Genomic DNA, 16,189 nt, shown 5'->3' with positions numbered 1-16,189 from the left:
GAAGCTGCCCGCGGCCTCTGCGGCGCCGGTTCGATCCCCGGCTGCTCCCCGGCCACCGGAGGAGGGTCCCACATGGCACGCAGACCTCTCCTGCCGCCCGCTGCTCCCCTCAGCAGTGTACTTCGGTCCTTCTGCCTGCTCTGCTCCCTGCTCTGGCTCTGGTGAATTCTCTCACCCTCCCGCGCTTCTGACTGTACCCAGTGCATGTATAAACAAAACAAACAAACAAATAAATAAATCATAAATAAAAATACATGCCTCTTTAAAATAAAAATAAAAAAAAAATCAACAGAATCCCATAAAGCTGAAGGGATATAAATCCCTTTTGCTTTTTGCGTTAGTTGAAAAGCAGTAGAGACTGACATGAAGTTTCCTGTATATTGTCCAAGAACCTGGTTTTCTATTTCAGCTTCATATTTTCTTCTTAAATTGCATATACTCTAGCAGCAAGATCTTGAGCGTGTGTTGGAGTTCCCACACCTTAGCAAGAAGTTGTGTTGTTTCCTCCAGTTCCTCCTACTTTACAATATTAACTATAGTCATGTCAGCATTCATGATCTTGGGTGACAAAACTTTGGGCCTTGGGTACAAAACGCTTGATGTCTGGTCTTATATTTGAGGCATCAGGAGGAGAAGGGATTGGGAGGATGATTCAGGCCCTGATTCTTGGACAGGCTGACACTGGTAGCTCAGACCTTCCCCGTCTCTCTATAGAAACAGTATAAACCCTCCACTTTTTTTTTTTCCTTTCCACAATTATCCTGGCTATTCTAGGTTCCTTACATTCCCATTTCAGTTTTATAATCACCATGTCAATTTCTACAAAAAGGACTTCTGGTATTGTGATTGGGATTATGTCCCATTTATAGGTCAATTTCTGGCTAGTTGACAACTAATATTGAGTCTTCTGATTCATGAACATAGTATGTCTCTGATTATTTATGTCCTCTTTAGTTTCCCTCAGCAGTGTTTTGTAGTTTCTAATGTTCAATGATACATATATTGTATTGCATTTTTTTCATCAGTATTTCATGTGGTTGGAATTTCATTTTTTAATTTTTTAATTATTTCTTGCTAGTACATATAATGTTAATTTTCTTATATTACTCTTGAATCCTCTGACCGTGCTGAATTCACTAGTTAGTCCTAATGGCTTTTTCATAAGTTACTTAGAAATTTGCCTGTACATTAGCATGTTGTTTGAGAATAATAGTTTTATAGCTTCTTTTACAAAGTATGTTCTTTTATTTCTTTTTCTTGCTATATTGAAATTGCTAAAACTGAATAAGGGTGGTGACAGTGAACATTCTTGTCTTGTTCCTGATCTTCTAGGGGAAGCATTTTGTTTTTTACTATTAAGAATGATGCTAGATGTGGATTTTTCATAGATGTCTTAGATTGGTTAAGGAAGTTACTTTCTCTGAAGGCTTTTTTCAAATATATTGGTGGTGAATTTTATCAAATGATTTTACTGCATCTATATTTCCTTATATTTAGTGTGTTTGGTGAGTTGTATTGATTTAAAAAATGAAATGAAATATGCGTATGTGGGAGAAATCCTGCCTGATGGGTTTCTCATGTAGGATAATTACTTGATAACATATGATGTCTTTATTATCCTTTTACTACATGGCTAATTCTAGTCGCTTATAATTTGTTAAGGATTTTATATCTATATTCATTAGGATTATTGGTTTATAATCTTTTGTTGTCTCTTCTAGTTGTGGTGTGAGGTTAATTTTGTCTTCAAAAAAAATGAATTGAGGGATGTTTTCTCCTCATATATTTTCTGAATGTTTGTGTAGGGTAGGTGTTATTTTCCCCTTAATGTTTGATGGATTCACCAAGAAAGACATCCAGACCAGGTGTTTTTTGGGAAGGTTTTTTTTTTTTTTAATAGAGGCATGTTTTATTTATTTATTTGTTTGTTTGTTTGTTTTGTTTATACAAGCACTGGGTACAGTCAGAAGCACGGGAGGGTGAGAGAATTCACCAGAGCTAGAGCGGGGAGCAGAGCAGGCAGAAGGACCGAAGTACACTGCTGAGGGGAGCAGCGGGCGGCAGGAGAGGTCTGCGCGCCATGTGGGACCCTCCTCTGGTGGCTGGGGAGCAGCCGGGGATCGAACCGGCGCCGCAGAGGCCGCGGGCAGCTTCGCAACCCAGCGCTCAACCGCTGTGCCACAGGAGAGGCCCTTTTTGGGAAGGTTTTTAATTATAAACATTTTTTGAAGGGTGTGTGTGGCTATTTGAGTGATCTATTTTTTTCAATTATTTTTATAACTTTTTTCTTTGAAGGAACTTGCCCATTTCATTTAAGTTGTCAAACATGCTGTCCTAAAATTATCCTCAAAATTATCATTATTTTGAATGACTGTAAGATCTTTGTTCCTTCCTATTGTTCTGAGTGCCAATATGGTGTCATTACTCTTCAGTTTGAAGAACTTCCTTTAGTATAACTGTGGTGAGTTCTCTCAGTTTTTGTTTATCAAAATAGTCTTTGTTTTGCTTCATTTTATCTCAATATCCTGCTCTTTTTAAGATTTATTTATTTTTATTTATTTATACAAGCACTGGGTACAGTCAGAAGCACGGGAGGGTGAGAGAATTCACCAGAGTCAGAGCGGAGAGCAGAGCAGGCAGACTGATGAGGTACACCGCTGAAGGGAGCAGCGGGTGGCAGGAGAGGTCTGCGCGCTATGTGGGACCCTCACCCGGCGGCTGGGGATCCAACCAGCGCTGCAGAGGCTGCGGGCAGCTTCTCAATGGGAAGGGCTCAACTGCTGTGCCACCGGGGAGGCCCATATCCTGCTCTTTTTAAATGCCTGTATGGAAGTATAATTGACATCCAATGTGCTGCACATAATTGAAGTGTATAGTTTGATAAGTTTTGACATATGTGCATGCATGTATGTATGTGTGTATACTCATATATACATATACAAACATATTTACATATACACACACACATACACACCTCCATGAAACCATCGTCACAGTCCAGATAATACACCCATCACCTCCAGAAGTTTCTGTGTGTTTTTGTCATCTTTTACTCTGTAATCTCCCCCTGCTGCCCCTCCATGACACACTTGTCTTCAGGTAACCACCAATCTGTTCCTTGCCATTATAAGTTAGTTTTCATTTCCTAGAATTTTTGTGTATCAATATAATCTTATGGCATGACTATTTTTGCTTGGATTTTTTCCCATCCAGCATAATTGTGGATCGAGCCATGTTGTTGTTTGTTTCAGTAATAGTTCATTTATTATGAATCTTCTTTAATTCCTCTCACCACTGTTGCAATTTTCATTATATAGCTCCTTTTACATTATTAGATTTCTCTGTAAGTAACATTTTTAAATGTCAATTTCTGATCATACATTGTTATTATTTAAAAGTACAATGGGTATTTGTATATTTATCTTGAACTCTGCAACTCAGTTAAGTTCATTTATTAGTTCTAGCTGCTGCTAGAAAATCCGGTTGGATTTTCTTTAAAGATGACCCTGTCTCTGCAAAGGCAGCTTCGATTCCTTCAGGTCTGGATGCCATTTCTTCCTTCTTGCCTCTCTTCCGCCCTCTCTCCTTGCACCTTATATTGCACAGGCTCGAACTTCTACAACACTTTTGACTGGAAGTGGTGCAAGGACACGTCCTTGCCTCGTCCCAGTCATTTCACAGCTGTTTGTGAACTGTGGTCTTTTAAGTAGAAGGTGGGGACACTCGTTGTTAGTGCCAATTTGAGAATTTTTATGAATGGCTATTGGATCAAATATCTTCTCACATCTATTGAAGAGATAATATGATTTTTCTTTTTTGTTCTGTTAATATGGTGGACTTTGTCAGTGGATGTCCAATATTAAAACTACCTAGCATTCCTGGGATAAATCCCACTTGATCATGAGATATTATCTTTTACATAATTTGGGATTCTCTTAGCTAAAATGTGTTAGGAATTTTTACATCTGTGTCCACAAGGGATATCTAATATCTCTTGTAAATCTTTGGGTTTGGTGTCATGGCAATTCTGGAGTCTTAGAATGAACTGGGGAGTGTTCCTTTCTCTTCCATTTCTGGGAACAGTTTGTCTAGTGTTGCTGGAAAAATGTTTGCTAGAATTGACGAGTAAAGCTATGTTGGCCTGAAATTTTCTTGTGAGAAGATTTGAAACTTCAAATAAAATTTATTTAGTATGTAGAGGGTCATCCCAATTTTCTGTTTGTCTTTGAGTGACCTTCGGTAGTTTATGTCCTGTAGGAAATATATCCCTTTCATCAAAGTTATCTAACTTTATGACAGAGATTTTAATGATACTTTTATTTTTTATAGCCATATAATTTGTAATGATATTACCTCATTTCCTTCAGTCCTGATATTGGTAGGTTTTATCTTTTCTCCTTTTCCTCTGATCAGTCTGGCTAGAGGTTTGTCAACTTGTTGATCTTTTCACAGCACTAGAATTTGGTTGTGATGGTTTTTCTCTATTAAAAAATAATTGATTTCCTTAAAAAAAGGGGGGGGCCTCCCAGGTGGCGCAGCGCTTGTGAAGCTGTCCGCAGCCTCTGCAGTGCAGGTTCGATTCCCGGCTGGCCCGGGAGATACCTATATGGCGGGACAGACCTCCTGTCTCATCTGCTGCTCCCCTCAGCAGTGTATTTCAGTCAGTCTGCCTGTTCTGCTCCCCACTCTGTCTCTGGTGAATCCTCTCACCTGCCCTGCGCCTCTGGCCTGTAACCCAGTTCTTGTGTAAATAAAAAAATAAATCTTTAAAAAAATAAATGATTTCCTAGTCATTTCCTCTGCTTCAACATTGTGTTTAATTTTATCTTCTTTTTCAAGTTTCTTAAAGTGAAAGTTGAGGTCAATGTTTTAAGAAATTTTTCTGTTACAGACGTTTGGTGCCATTATTTTTCCTCTAGTTTTTTTTTAAAGATTTATTTATTTATGCATATAAGAACTGGGGTACAGGCCAGAGGTATGGGGGGTGAGAGGATTCACCAGACACAGAGCGGGGAGCAGAATAGGCAGATTTACTGAAATAACACTGCTGAGCGGAGCAGCAGAGAGACAGGAGAGGTCTGTTGCACCATGTGGGTCAGCTTCCTGACCTGGGACCAAACTCATGCTCCAGAGGCTGCGGATAGCTTCATAGTGCTGAGACTTAACCTCTTCCGCCACCAAGGAGACACTTTCCTCTAGTTTTGCAACTGCATAACACAACTGTTGATATTTGCTTTTCATTTTTCAGTTAATATGTTTTCTATTTGTCTTTTTTATTTCTTTTTGATGCAGGGTTATTTAGGTGTGTGCTATTAAGTATTTGGAAATTTTCCAATGATCTGTTGTTGATTTCTAATTTAACTTCATTGTGTGGTCACAGAACATACCTTATATGTTTAATCCTTTTAAATGTATTAAGACTTGTTTGATGCCCTAGATGTGGTCTATCTTGGAAAATGTTCTGTGTGTACTTTAAAAGATCGTATTCTACTATTGCTGGGTGCAATGTTCTATAAACGTTAATTAGATCAAGTTGTTGGAGGTGTTATTCAAATCTGTAGCCTTTCTGTTAATGTATGTTTGTTCTTTTGGTTGAGAGCAGTTGGTTGAAAATTTCTGCCTATAAGAGTGGTTTGTCTTATTTCCTTTTAAAATTCTATTCGTTTTCCATCGTGTACTTTGTTTTTTTAATAAAAAAAATGTATTTACTTAGAAGCATTCAGAATGTCAACAAAATAGCTGCAACTTTTTTTTTTTTGCAATTACAGAGTAGTATTCAGTTAACAGAACAACAATTATTTCGTATAAGCTGCATCAGAGACAACTGAAGATGAAAAACTACCATCTCCATATATAACTAATTTGTGCTGTGCACCAACAAGAACCTGCTTTAAATTTCCATGCCAATTTACAACCCCCATACTGTACCAGGCAAGGTGAGTGGCTACTGAAAGTACCACCAGGACAGGGCTATCTAAAGACGCATTTGGTAGTGTGTACAAAAAAAGACACTGTACAGTTTGAAGACAAATCTTACACAGCCTTACATTTCAGTTCTTTTCTTTAAAAGGAGTGAGTTGTGTACAGGGGGGTTAAATGCTTTATAGACAAGAAAAAAAAACTGAACCAACTTATTCATCATCATCATCCTCTTCTTCATCTTCATCCTCTTCCTCTTCCTCCTCATCCTCTTCCTCTTCCTCCTCGTCTTCCTTCTTTTTCTCGCTCTTTTCCGCCTTGACAACCCCTGTTTTGGCCGCAGCAGGCTTTCCTTTAGCTCGGAATGCAGCAATATCCTTTTCGTATTTTCCTTCAGTTTAGCAGCCTCTTTTCATGAGGCTGCTTGTCATCTGCAGCAGTGTTACTCCACATCTCGCCCAGCTTCTTTGCAACATCACCAGTGGATAGACCAGGATGTCCTCCTTTGATTTTTGGGCGATACTGAGAACAAAACAAGAAAAAGGCCGAAGGAGGCCTCTTGGGTGCATTGGGATCCTTGAACTTCTTTTTTGTTTCCCCTTTAGGGGGCATATAAGTTTTCATTTCTCTTTCATAACAGGCCTTATCCGCCTTTGCCATGTCTTCAAACTTCCCTTTTTCTTTAGCAGACATGGTCTTACACCTCTCTGAGCACTTCTTAGAAAACTCTGAGAAGTTGACTGAAGCATCTGGGTGCTTCTTCTTGTGCTCCTCTCGGCAAGTTTGCACAAAAAATGCATATGATGACATTTTGCCTCTCAGCTTCTTAGGATCACCCTTGCCCATGTTTAATTACTTTTCCTCAGCGAGGCACTGAGTTGCCCAGTGCCTGTTCGGCTCTCACGTGCCCCGGCGCTGTCTCTATGGAGCTCAGTGTACTTCCATCGTGTATTTTGAAGCTATGTTATAAGGTACATAAACATTTAGGATTATTGAATTCTCCTGATGATTAACTCTTTTGTCATTGTGAAAAGACCCTCTTCATCCATGAATATTCTTTATTCTGAGATCTACTCCTTTATTAACATGGACATTCTTGTTTTGTTTTGATTGCTATTAGCAGGCATGTCTTTTCCCATTTAAAAAAACTTTTAATCTGTTTGTTGTCTTTAAATGTGTTTTATGGAGGCAACATTTGTTGGGTCGTGATCTTTTATTTTAATCCTATATACAAATTCCCTATTTGGTATTATTTGGAAATTAGTTTTTGAATCTGGAAATGCTATCACCATTAATTTATATGGAAGCAATTTTGAGCATCCCCAGACCCCCAAGATAACCTGTGAAATCATATCATGCTTTCTGCTTTCAGATAGTAAAGAAAGCTGTACAGCCTTTTCCTTTGAGCTAATGTGTTTATCTTGTTTTAATGTAATTATTCATGTGGCTAGGTTTAAATCTCCCATCTGTTTTATGATTTTTATTTGTTCTGTGTGTTTTTTTTTCTGACCCCCTCTCTTCTCTCGTATTGATTTAGTATTTTTAGGATTTATTTAATGTTTTGGGGGGGTTTCACCTTATCTCTTTTGTTGCTTCATTAGCTGTGGTTTTGTGTTCTGTGTATTTTTTAGTGGTTTCTTTAGAATTTATAATATACCTCTTTATCTTAAAAGTCTAGTTTCAAGCCATGTTGTTTCTCTTCCTGTATATAAGAAACTTGACCTTAACTCTGTTATGTCCAGTTCTTGCCAGTTTTCTGTGGACCTTCATTCAAAAGCTGCCCGCGATCAGGGTAGTCACAGTCACTTCTGACACAAGTTGCCAGTATTTCTTCTGTTTGCCTTTTTTACTTTGTTTCCTTGCTTTTCATGTCATGCAATAGTGTCATTGATTTTATTCTTGTTTTCATGAAGTAAGGTTTACCTGTCTTTTATCGTCTGGCCTTGGAGTCATAGCTGGGAAAGTTCCTCCCAGTCCTAGAAAATGTCCATGTTTATAGAAAATGTCCATGTTTTCTTCTTATATTTGTAGTTTTCTTTTGTAAAATGTAAATTTCAGCTCCCTTTTGAGTTTATTAGCAGAGCTCTTGACACACCATCCTTAGTGATCCTACTTTAATGCATGGATTTAAACCACAAAAAGGGCCTTTTCCTCCCTGCAGTTGCCTGATGCGTGTTCTCCTGGCTCCTGTTCTTAGGGAGGAGCGCTGAGATCTGGAGAGAAGGGGCTGGGCCAAGGGCTCCTTGCTGGGCACTGCAGCTCTGCAGGGAGAAGAGGTTGTAGCATCTGCTGCCTGAGGGTTGCAGGCAGGCCCGTCGCCTCTGTGTGCTGCCCCAAACTCCTACTACTGCACACCCTGCAGGTGTGGAGACTGGAGCCCAAAGGGGCGGTCTGCTTGCCTAGAGCCTCACAGCCAGCTCCGCACAGGCAGGTGGGGCCTGTGGCGTGGCCTGAGAACTACAGCCCCGCAGCATCCGGATGTCTGGTGATGAAGTGGCCTGAGCGTGTCCTTGCTCCTCCTTCCACCTGCTATCGTCTCAGAGCCCCTCCAGCCCTGGGGCTTTCTTCGTCTCCATGGCCAGCAGGTGCTGGGAGCTGCAGGCCTCGAGTTTGCCTCTTTTCAAGTTCCCTGTGGTTCATCCATCCGCTTGTGGTTCCAGGCACCCATGGATCCAGTCGTTAACATGTTTGCCTGGAACTGCAACATGCTGGCGGGGTCCTGGAAAGGCGACTGGCGGCCAGGCGGGTGGCAGAGGGAGCTCAGGCTCCCGTGAGGGTGCAGGACTGTCTCCCCTGCCTCCCTGCAGGTTTGGGTGAGAGGGGTGGTGGGGTGGGGTGAGGTGGGGACCTGAGACCCCCAGGTCCTGCTCTCCCTGGCTTCCAGTAGTGCTCCACTGTCTGGTCCACCGCCCTGCCCTGATGGTGCAAAACCTGGGTCCACAGAGGAGCTACCCTTGGGCCCGCCTTGTGCTGGGCTGGGCAGACTGCAGCCGAGCCTGTGCTCGGCTGTGCCCACGCACTTTGGAGTGGCAGGGACCCTGGAAGGAAAAGCAGAGACACTCCAGTTTGTCTGGGGACCACAAAGGTGGGTGTGTCATGTCAGGTTTCTGCTTTCCCTATAGCTGTAAGCCTTCGACTAGGCAGCTGCTTACCCACCAAGGCCCCTGGTGGCACAAGAGTCCCAGGGGGCCCCTGCTTATCTGGCTCCACGCCAGGGATGGGCTGTGCCCAGGCTCTGCCTGACTTGGGGCATTTGAGGTGCATAGAACCCACCAGCTCGACACAGTGATGGCTCCGCTGCTCTTCCTGGGGCGCAGGCAGCTGTGAAGACCAGCAGGTGTTGTCGGCGGCCAGCCCTCAACCATCACCTTCCACTGCAGCGGCGCTTTTGGCAGGCTCACCCGTCACATGGCTTGTTTCCCGGACCTTTGATTTTATGACACCCTGATGAATTGGGCCACTGATGTCCATGCTCGGGAAACACAGAGGACGACGGATTTCATTCTCCTGGAAAGTCTTGGGAGGCAGGTGGCGTGGGGGCCGCCAGCGTGTTCTGCTGGGCCAGGTGAGGAGGGGCCTGGCTTCTGAGGCTGGCTGTCACCTGAGCTCAGGTGTGTGAGATGCCCAGCTAGTGGATGGCACTTACCGGCATTCAGGTAGTGGGGATTGAACTGCCTGGGGCACGGGATGCCCACCAGCCACCATTCTGTATAAGCTGGTGGGCCCCCGGGGTGCCTGTGCCCCCAGGGAGAAGCAGCGCTTGAGGCTCTGACTGCATCTGTGTGCTTCCTCCTTCCCGGCGCGTGGCACTTCCATCTCTGGATTCCCTGGGCCTCCACCTGAGTGGAGTTGTGCTGGTGGAGATGGCTCTTTGGACAAAAGGGAAGGAAGACGAGGCCTCAGCACATGGAGGTGGGGTGGCTGGGGGGAGTGTGTCTGCCAGAGAGGGGGTCTGGCATTGGAGAAGGGGAGCGGGACAGCACGTTGCTCCCTCACAGAGGCTCCAAACCCGCCGTGGGCAGTGCTGCCCTTGCGTTGGCCTGGAGTGCGGGCCGGGCAGAGCAAGTGTGGGGCTGCTGTGGTGTTGAGGCCCAGACTGGGCACAATGTGGGATGTAGACCTTTGTGTCCCCCCCCCCAGGCTCTGTGTGACTCGGGCTTGCCCGGGAGGGCAGCGGGCTTCAGGGAGCGAGTGCCCTTCGCTGCCTGGGGAGTGGTGCCAGCTGACCAACGAGGGGTGGACCTTTTGTCTGGCCTGTGCTCAGAGGTCTGTGGGGCTGCCCTCTGTCCAGACCACTCCTCCAGCCACAGCACCCTGCCCTGAATCCTACCAGTCCAGGGCTGCTCCTGAGAGACTCGGGGAAGAGTAGCCATTGGCCGCCCACTTGCCCCCAGGGCCTTGTCCCAACATTGAGCGCGGCAGGAGTTGGCCTGGGAGAGCTGTGTGGGCCCTGGGGCAGCAGCAGGGGTGAGTGTATCCTGGCCTTGCCTCCCAGAGCCGATCCCTAGTCTCTCTGAGCCTCACTGTCCTCATCCAGGGGATGGGTCTCAAAACACCGCTGAAGGGGCGCTGCCTTCCAGGCGAATTTATTTGGTTCGTCGGAAAGAGAATGATCCAAGGGCAAATCTGCACAATCTGAAAGGTTATCAACTCGGTTGTCAAGAAAGCAGTTGTCAAGATTGTCCACTTGGCAGCTGGCATGGAGGGGAGCTCGGCGTCTGGGCTGTGGCCACATGGTGGCGCCCTGGGAGCTGGGAAGGGCGGCCAGGCCCAGGCCCGGGCAGGTGGAGGCCACGGCACCCCGCACCCGCCTGTTGCTGACCTTGTAGTTTATCTTGTTAATTTTGCCTGTGTTTTATTTAGTAAGTCTTACTCGTATTGTTGAAGGGACAGACACACAGGCAGGTAGTCTACAGTGAAGAAATCCTCTTTTTGTAAGTGAGTTAAGAAACCACTAACATCTTTAGTGCTGCTTCTGATCTTTACTCTGGGACTGCAGGTACCATCCAGCTCCCCAAGGCAGCCAGTCCCCACTGAAGCACCGACCAGGGAAGGGTGGTTTGCACAGCCTCCCGGCGCCAGCTTCATGAGCCCACGGGGCCGAGCCCCCGGCCGCTCCCGCCAGCAGCTCAGGGCCGCCTTCCGCTCCCCTGTTTATGATCTGGAGGCTCCATTTGACCGTGGCCCTGTTCACTTTAAAGCCACCAGTCCTTGCCTCTGCACGTGTAGGTGCTCGCTTGTTTTGAATGCAGCGTGCGTGTGTTCACAGCCCTGATGAAAGTGGAACAGCCGATGCTTAATAAAGCCGGCTTCCCCCCAGGGGCTGTGCGCTGCTGTGGAGATGCGAAGATGTGAAGGTGTCTTTAAGGCATGTGCTTACGAGGTCTGGCTTTGGGGTCTCCGAGCTTACTTGCTCGCTACATTCCAGTTGCTGCTCCAGGGACAGGTCTGGGATGTTGTGAGCTGTGAATTAGGTGACATCTTTAGGAGCAAGATCCTCTCAGGAAACACAACACTGGTGATGATTGCAGGCCCCCCCACACAGGTGGGACCCACCCCCCCCCCAGCTTTCATGGAGGGAAGCCACTGCTCTCTGGGGGACCCATATCGCCCAGGAGATTGTCCTGTCTCCCTGGGCCCACATGTCTGTGGCTGTGTGGTGGCTGCTGAAGGGTCTGTTAGGTCTGAGAGGTTTCAGGGAGCAGGTCCTGGGGAGACAGATACTTGTCTTTGGGCTGGGATGACCCTTACATCTCCCTGCTTTGGCTCCCAGCACCGCAACTTAGGTGCTCAGCCTAAGTTGGGTGCGCCCTGTCTAGCACTGCCCTCTGGGTGGGCTCCCGGGTCCTCCCTGTGGCACCTGGGACTGGGGGGCCAGCAGCGTGATGGGAGCCCTTTCTTGCAGGTGGTGAAAAGCTACAAGGCCACCATTCAGCAGACCTTGGACATCCTCTTCCTCCAGGAAGGCTCCGAGTTTCTCAGCAGCACAGATGCTTCGAGCCGAGACTCCGCCGACCGCACCATCATTGCCTGGGATTTCCGGAGCTCGGCCAAAATCTCCAACCAGATTTTCCATGTGAGAAGCCCTATTTGCCGTTGCTTTCATTTCCCTTCCCAGGATGCCCCCACACAGCCAGGCTGGGTCCCGGGTCACTTCCCGCAGGCAGCACTTGGCGACGAGTGGCCACCAGAAATCTCGCAGGTCGGGGTAGACAAAGCACAGGCCCAGGCCTGCCGATGCCCTCGGCAGGCTCCCAGGCCACAGCATCTCCTGCACTGCCCTCCGCCCCTCCCTGCAGGGTAGGGGTGTGGTGGGGCAGTTCACTTAGGTCAGTGGGAAGATGTTTATGCCTCTGATACTGCGCCCCCCCGCCCCCATCCCTGGTGGCCTGGGCAGGCACTGCGATCTGGGAGTTTCCACCAGGGCCTCTGACCTGGAACCACCTGTTTTGAAGTCCTGGATTAACCACTCGCAAGCTGGGAGCCCTGCTGTTATTTGGCCTCTTTAATTCTCATTTTCTTAGAAAATTAAGTACGTGACTTGCCTCATAGAGGTGTGAATCAAGAGATTGTGTTTATAAAGGGTCTAGCACAGAGAATGCTGCAGAAGTGGGTTATCCGCAGGCACCAGGACCTTCCCCACCCTCCCTCCGCTGAACACCAGGGGCATCCTGCTCCAGCAGCCTCGCGGAGATGGAGGAGGGTGGAGGCAGCCGCTTGTGCCCATGCTGCGCCCTTGGCCCTTTGGGAACCCACCTCCTCACCCTGTGCCGGTGCCCAGTGGGGAGCCCTTGGGCCTCTGAGTTGACTCATTTCAAGAGTGTGGCTTCAGGACAGCACCCAGAGTAAAGGAGGGCACAGCCGCAGCGGAAGGAGCTGTTAGAGGGTGTTTCTGTGTGACGGAGCCTGTCAGACAGGCGGCTTCTGGCCTCCTGCTTGGGACCTGGATCATGGGCTCACCTTCTCGCTTGGCAGGGCACCTCCTTCCTCCCGTGCCCTTGCTGTGGGGGACTCCGGGCTGGGCTAAGGGCTTCCCCCCAGGGGCTCGCTGTGGAGGTGGGGAGATGCACCTGTGGATTCGTTTTCTTTCCCTCTCTAACAAATTACCAGCAGTTCAGTGAATTAACAGAAATTTACTCACTCGCAGTTCGAGGCCAGAAGTTCCTAGTGTCACTGGGCTGAAATCTAAGTATTTCCAGGTGTGCACCCCCCGGAGGCTTTGGGGGCCCCTTGCTCCTCGCGGCTGCTGAGATGTGGCTGGTGATCCCCTTCCCCTGGCCCTCACCGGCACCTTCAGATCTGCCTCTGCCCCTACGTCCCCCGGGTCTTAGCATCCCTGTGCCCTTTGGAAGGGTGCCTTTAAGGGGCCTCCATGTCAAGATCCTTAATCCCATCTGCAAGCCCTGCGCGCCCCCCTCCGGCCCCACTTTACTTTCTGCGGTAGGTGACATCGTCGCGGGGATGCGCGTCTACTTTGGCGGGCCACTTGCCCGCGCACCCAGACCCGGGGGACACGGGGTCTTTAGGAGCTGGAAGGGGCAAGGAAGCGGATCCCTGCTGGGGCCTCCGCAAGGGACGCAGCACTGCCCGCGCCTTGATTACCCCAGGGAGAGCGAGTCCCACTGTGGCGCCACTGCCTGTAGAGGATGCGTTTGTGTTGTTTTAAGCCACCGAATGTGCGACATTTGGTTACAGCAGTAGCAGGAGACTCACAGAGCCCTGGGCCGGGTCTGGGAGGAGGGCCCAGGCCCTGGAGCAGAGCTGGGGGGCGGGTCTGTCAGAGGCAGGAGGCTGACCCGCCCCGTCTGTGGTCCCCGCTTCTCAGGAGAGGTACACCTGCCCCAGCCTCGCCCTGCACCCGCGGGAGCCTGTGTTCCTGGCGCAGACCAACGGCAACTACCTGGCCCTCTTCTCCGCCGTGTGGCCCTACCGGATGAGCAGGAGGCGGCGCTACGAGGGCCACAAGGTAACACCACGGCCACGGGGTCGGCAGCTCCCCAAGGCGAGCCCAGTGGGAACTTGGGCCCCGGGTGCAGGCTCCTCAGTCTGGGGAGATTCTGTTTTCGGTTCCCAGGCAAGTGTTCCCACCTGCCCTGGCATCCATGCAAGGCCCCGGCCACAGCCCGCTCACCCCCGGGCTCCGGCGCTGGGTGGGAAATGTCCTCGACTTGTCAGCTCACATGGACAGGTCACGGGGATAGAGAGCAGGGACAGGGCAGAATGGGGTGCATTTCTGCACCTCCCGCTTTCCCTGCGGAGCCTGCCTCACCGGGAGACAATGGTGAGGCCAGGAGCTCGGCTCAATGGGCCTGTTCCCGCTGGATCCCACACACCAGCCTGGACAACGGGTTCCTGCGGCCCCTCCTCGGGAAGGAGCTCTGCCCCTGCCTCCCCTGGCCTCAGCCTGCCATTCCTCGCTCCTCGGAAGGGGTGGGAGGAGGGGCGGGCGCCACTTCGGTGAGGCCCCCGGGGGACCCCGCACTCATGAGCTGTCACCCCCTGCAGGTGGAAGGCTACTCTGTGGGCTGCGAGTGCTCCCCCGACGGCGACCTGCTGGTGACGGGCAGCGCGGACGGCCGGGTGCTGCTCTACACCTTCCGCACTGCCAGCCGGGCCCGCACGCTGCACTCGCACACCCAGGCCTGCGTGGGCACCACCTTCCACCCCGTGCTGCCCTCCGTCCTGGCCACCAGCTCCTGGGAGGGTGACATTAAGATCTGGCACTGAGTCCCCCGGGGGACTGTCTGGACACTGCTGGGCCGCCCACCCCTTGCTCCTCCGGGTGGGTGGGGTAAGCACTGAGGTTGGCTTGGGGTCAGACGTGGTGGGAGCTGCCTCCACCACTCTCTGGGCCTCAGTTTCCTCATCTGTAAAATGGGGACAGAAATGCATTTGTCTCAGGGTTGTGAGAGCTGCGTTGGCGACAGCACCTGGAGGGGCTGGGGGTACCCAATAAATATGTTTTGCTATTTCTGGGGTCATTTCAGTGACAAATACATGTGGCAGCTTCATCTCTCTCCCCACTCCTGGGACGCTGGGGTTCTGGACACAGAACGGTGGGAGCCTGAGGTGGGGTCAGCCACCAGCTGGTCCAGATGACGGGGTCCCCAGGGGCTGTCGGGTGTTAGGTCTATCTCAGGAAGCCTGTGGGGCACAGTGGACCCACCCCCGCCATACGCGGCTGCTCATTCCTGTCAGCTGGGGCCCCTGGCTCCTCGCCCGCTGCGCTGAGCTGTGCGTGCCTGTGTGGGGCAAACACCCCAGTCTTGTTCTCCAAGTCCGTGCCCCCTGCTGTCACCCTCACCACCCGGGGCCCTGAGCTGCCTGGGCCTGGGGAGCCCTCTGTGGATGTGAATTCTCAGCTCAGTGCCCAGCAGGTACCAGCTGGCTGAGGCATTTCTCAGGAAGAGTGGCAAGTGTACTCTGAACCTGCCTCTGTCTCCTTCCACACGCCTGCTTCTGGAGCGGCTCTGGAAGCCTCACGATCCTCAGCAAGGTGTCTCAGAGTTCACCATTTGCAATTTTAAAATAAGAAAACTAAATTTAGAAAGTGCGCAGCAGGAATGAAAAGGAAGTGTAGGCTGTGTCCTCCACCCACCTTCCTGGGGCTAAGAGCTCACCTTTACCCTCACCTGTGCCATCTGAGCCAGGCCTGGTGCCACAGAACTGTTTCTTCTCAGGGGCAGCGCACGTCCGAGTGGGCAGCTGGGCGTGGCCAGACTCTGACCCTCGTCTGGGGTCCTTACCATCTGGTGGAGGAAACTGCTGCCCGGAGGGCCGGGTGCCAGGCCCAGGCCATGGGGTGGAGCCCCAACCCTCCCCACCTGTGTGGTCAGGTCACCTGTCCTCCGGGCCTCCCCAGCTCCGTAGCTAAAGAAGCCCCCCACCCCAGCCAGCCCTGGGTAGGGGCCTGCTGGTCCGGGGAAACCGACCAGAGCCTCCAGGCCCAGTGGCCATGGCAGGATGGCTCTGTGAGTTCTGGAGGCCACCTTGGGGGGTATTTATGTTCTGAGGTGACAAGGACCCTGAAACTGAGGCTCCCCCTGGGACCATGGGTGCAAAGCCCTAAGGGTCCCCAGCTGTACAGGGCTGGGTGCTTCTGATTCCACAGACCCTTCCAGTTTCCCCCCAGCTTGGTGTGGGCTGCTTTCCCCCATCTGCCCATGAGGAGACTGGATCCCAAAGAGGCCCCAGCCTCTTCACAGTCCCTCCTGGCTTGGAGAAGCTGCTTCCTGGGGCATATCTGCTCCTGGGGGAGGGGAGCCTGCCA

The 16,189-nt window shown here is 49.9% G+C and overlaps 2 protein-coding genes across 2 annotated transcripts in view; one reads left to right on the top strand and one right to left on the bottom strand.

The window, feature by feature from the left end:
• The window catches only part of WDR25 (WD repeat domain 25), a 127,193-nt gene extending 112,221 nt beyond the window's left edge, over window positions 1-14,972 (top strand). Inside the window, exons 6-8 of the mRNA XM_037501853.1 lie at window positions 11,825-11,995; window positions 13,745-13,885; window positions 14,425-14,972. Coding sequence (XP_037357750.1) covers window positions 11,825-11,995; window positions 13,745-13,885; window positions 14,425-14,646 — 534 coding nt within the window. The 3' untranslated portion in view covers window positions 14,647-14,972. The remainder of the gene's footprint in view (window positions 1-11,824; window positions 11,996-13,744; window positions 13,886-14,424) is intronic.
• Window positions 6,132-6,765, bottom strand: LOC119239393 (high mobility group protein B1-like). Its single transcript, XM_037503903.2, is given in 2 exon segments — window positions 6,132-6,315; window positions 6,317-6,765. Coding segments are annotated over 2 exon segments (633 nt in total).
• Window positions 14,973-16,189: the final 1,217 nt, after the last annotated feature.

The sequence above is a fragment of the Talpa occidentalis genome, unplaced genomic scaffold (assembly GCF_014898055.3).
Source record: "Talpa occidentalis isolate TD23 unplaced genomic scaffold, MPIMG_talOcc4v2.1 talOcc4.11, whole genome shotgun sequence".
Lineage (NCBI taxonomy): Eukaryota > Metazoa > Chordata > Mammalia > Eulipotyphla > Talpidae > Talpa > Talpa occidentalis.
Note: the sequence above shows the minus strand (reverse complement) of the source record. Positions and strands in the feature narration are given on the sequence as shown.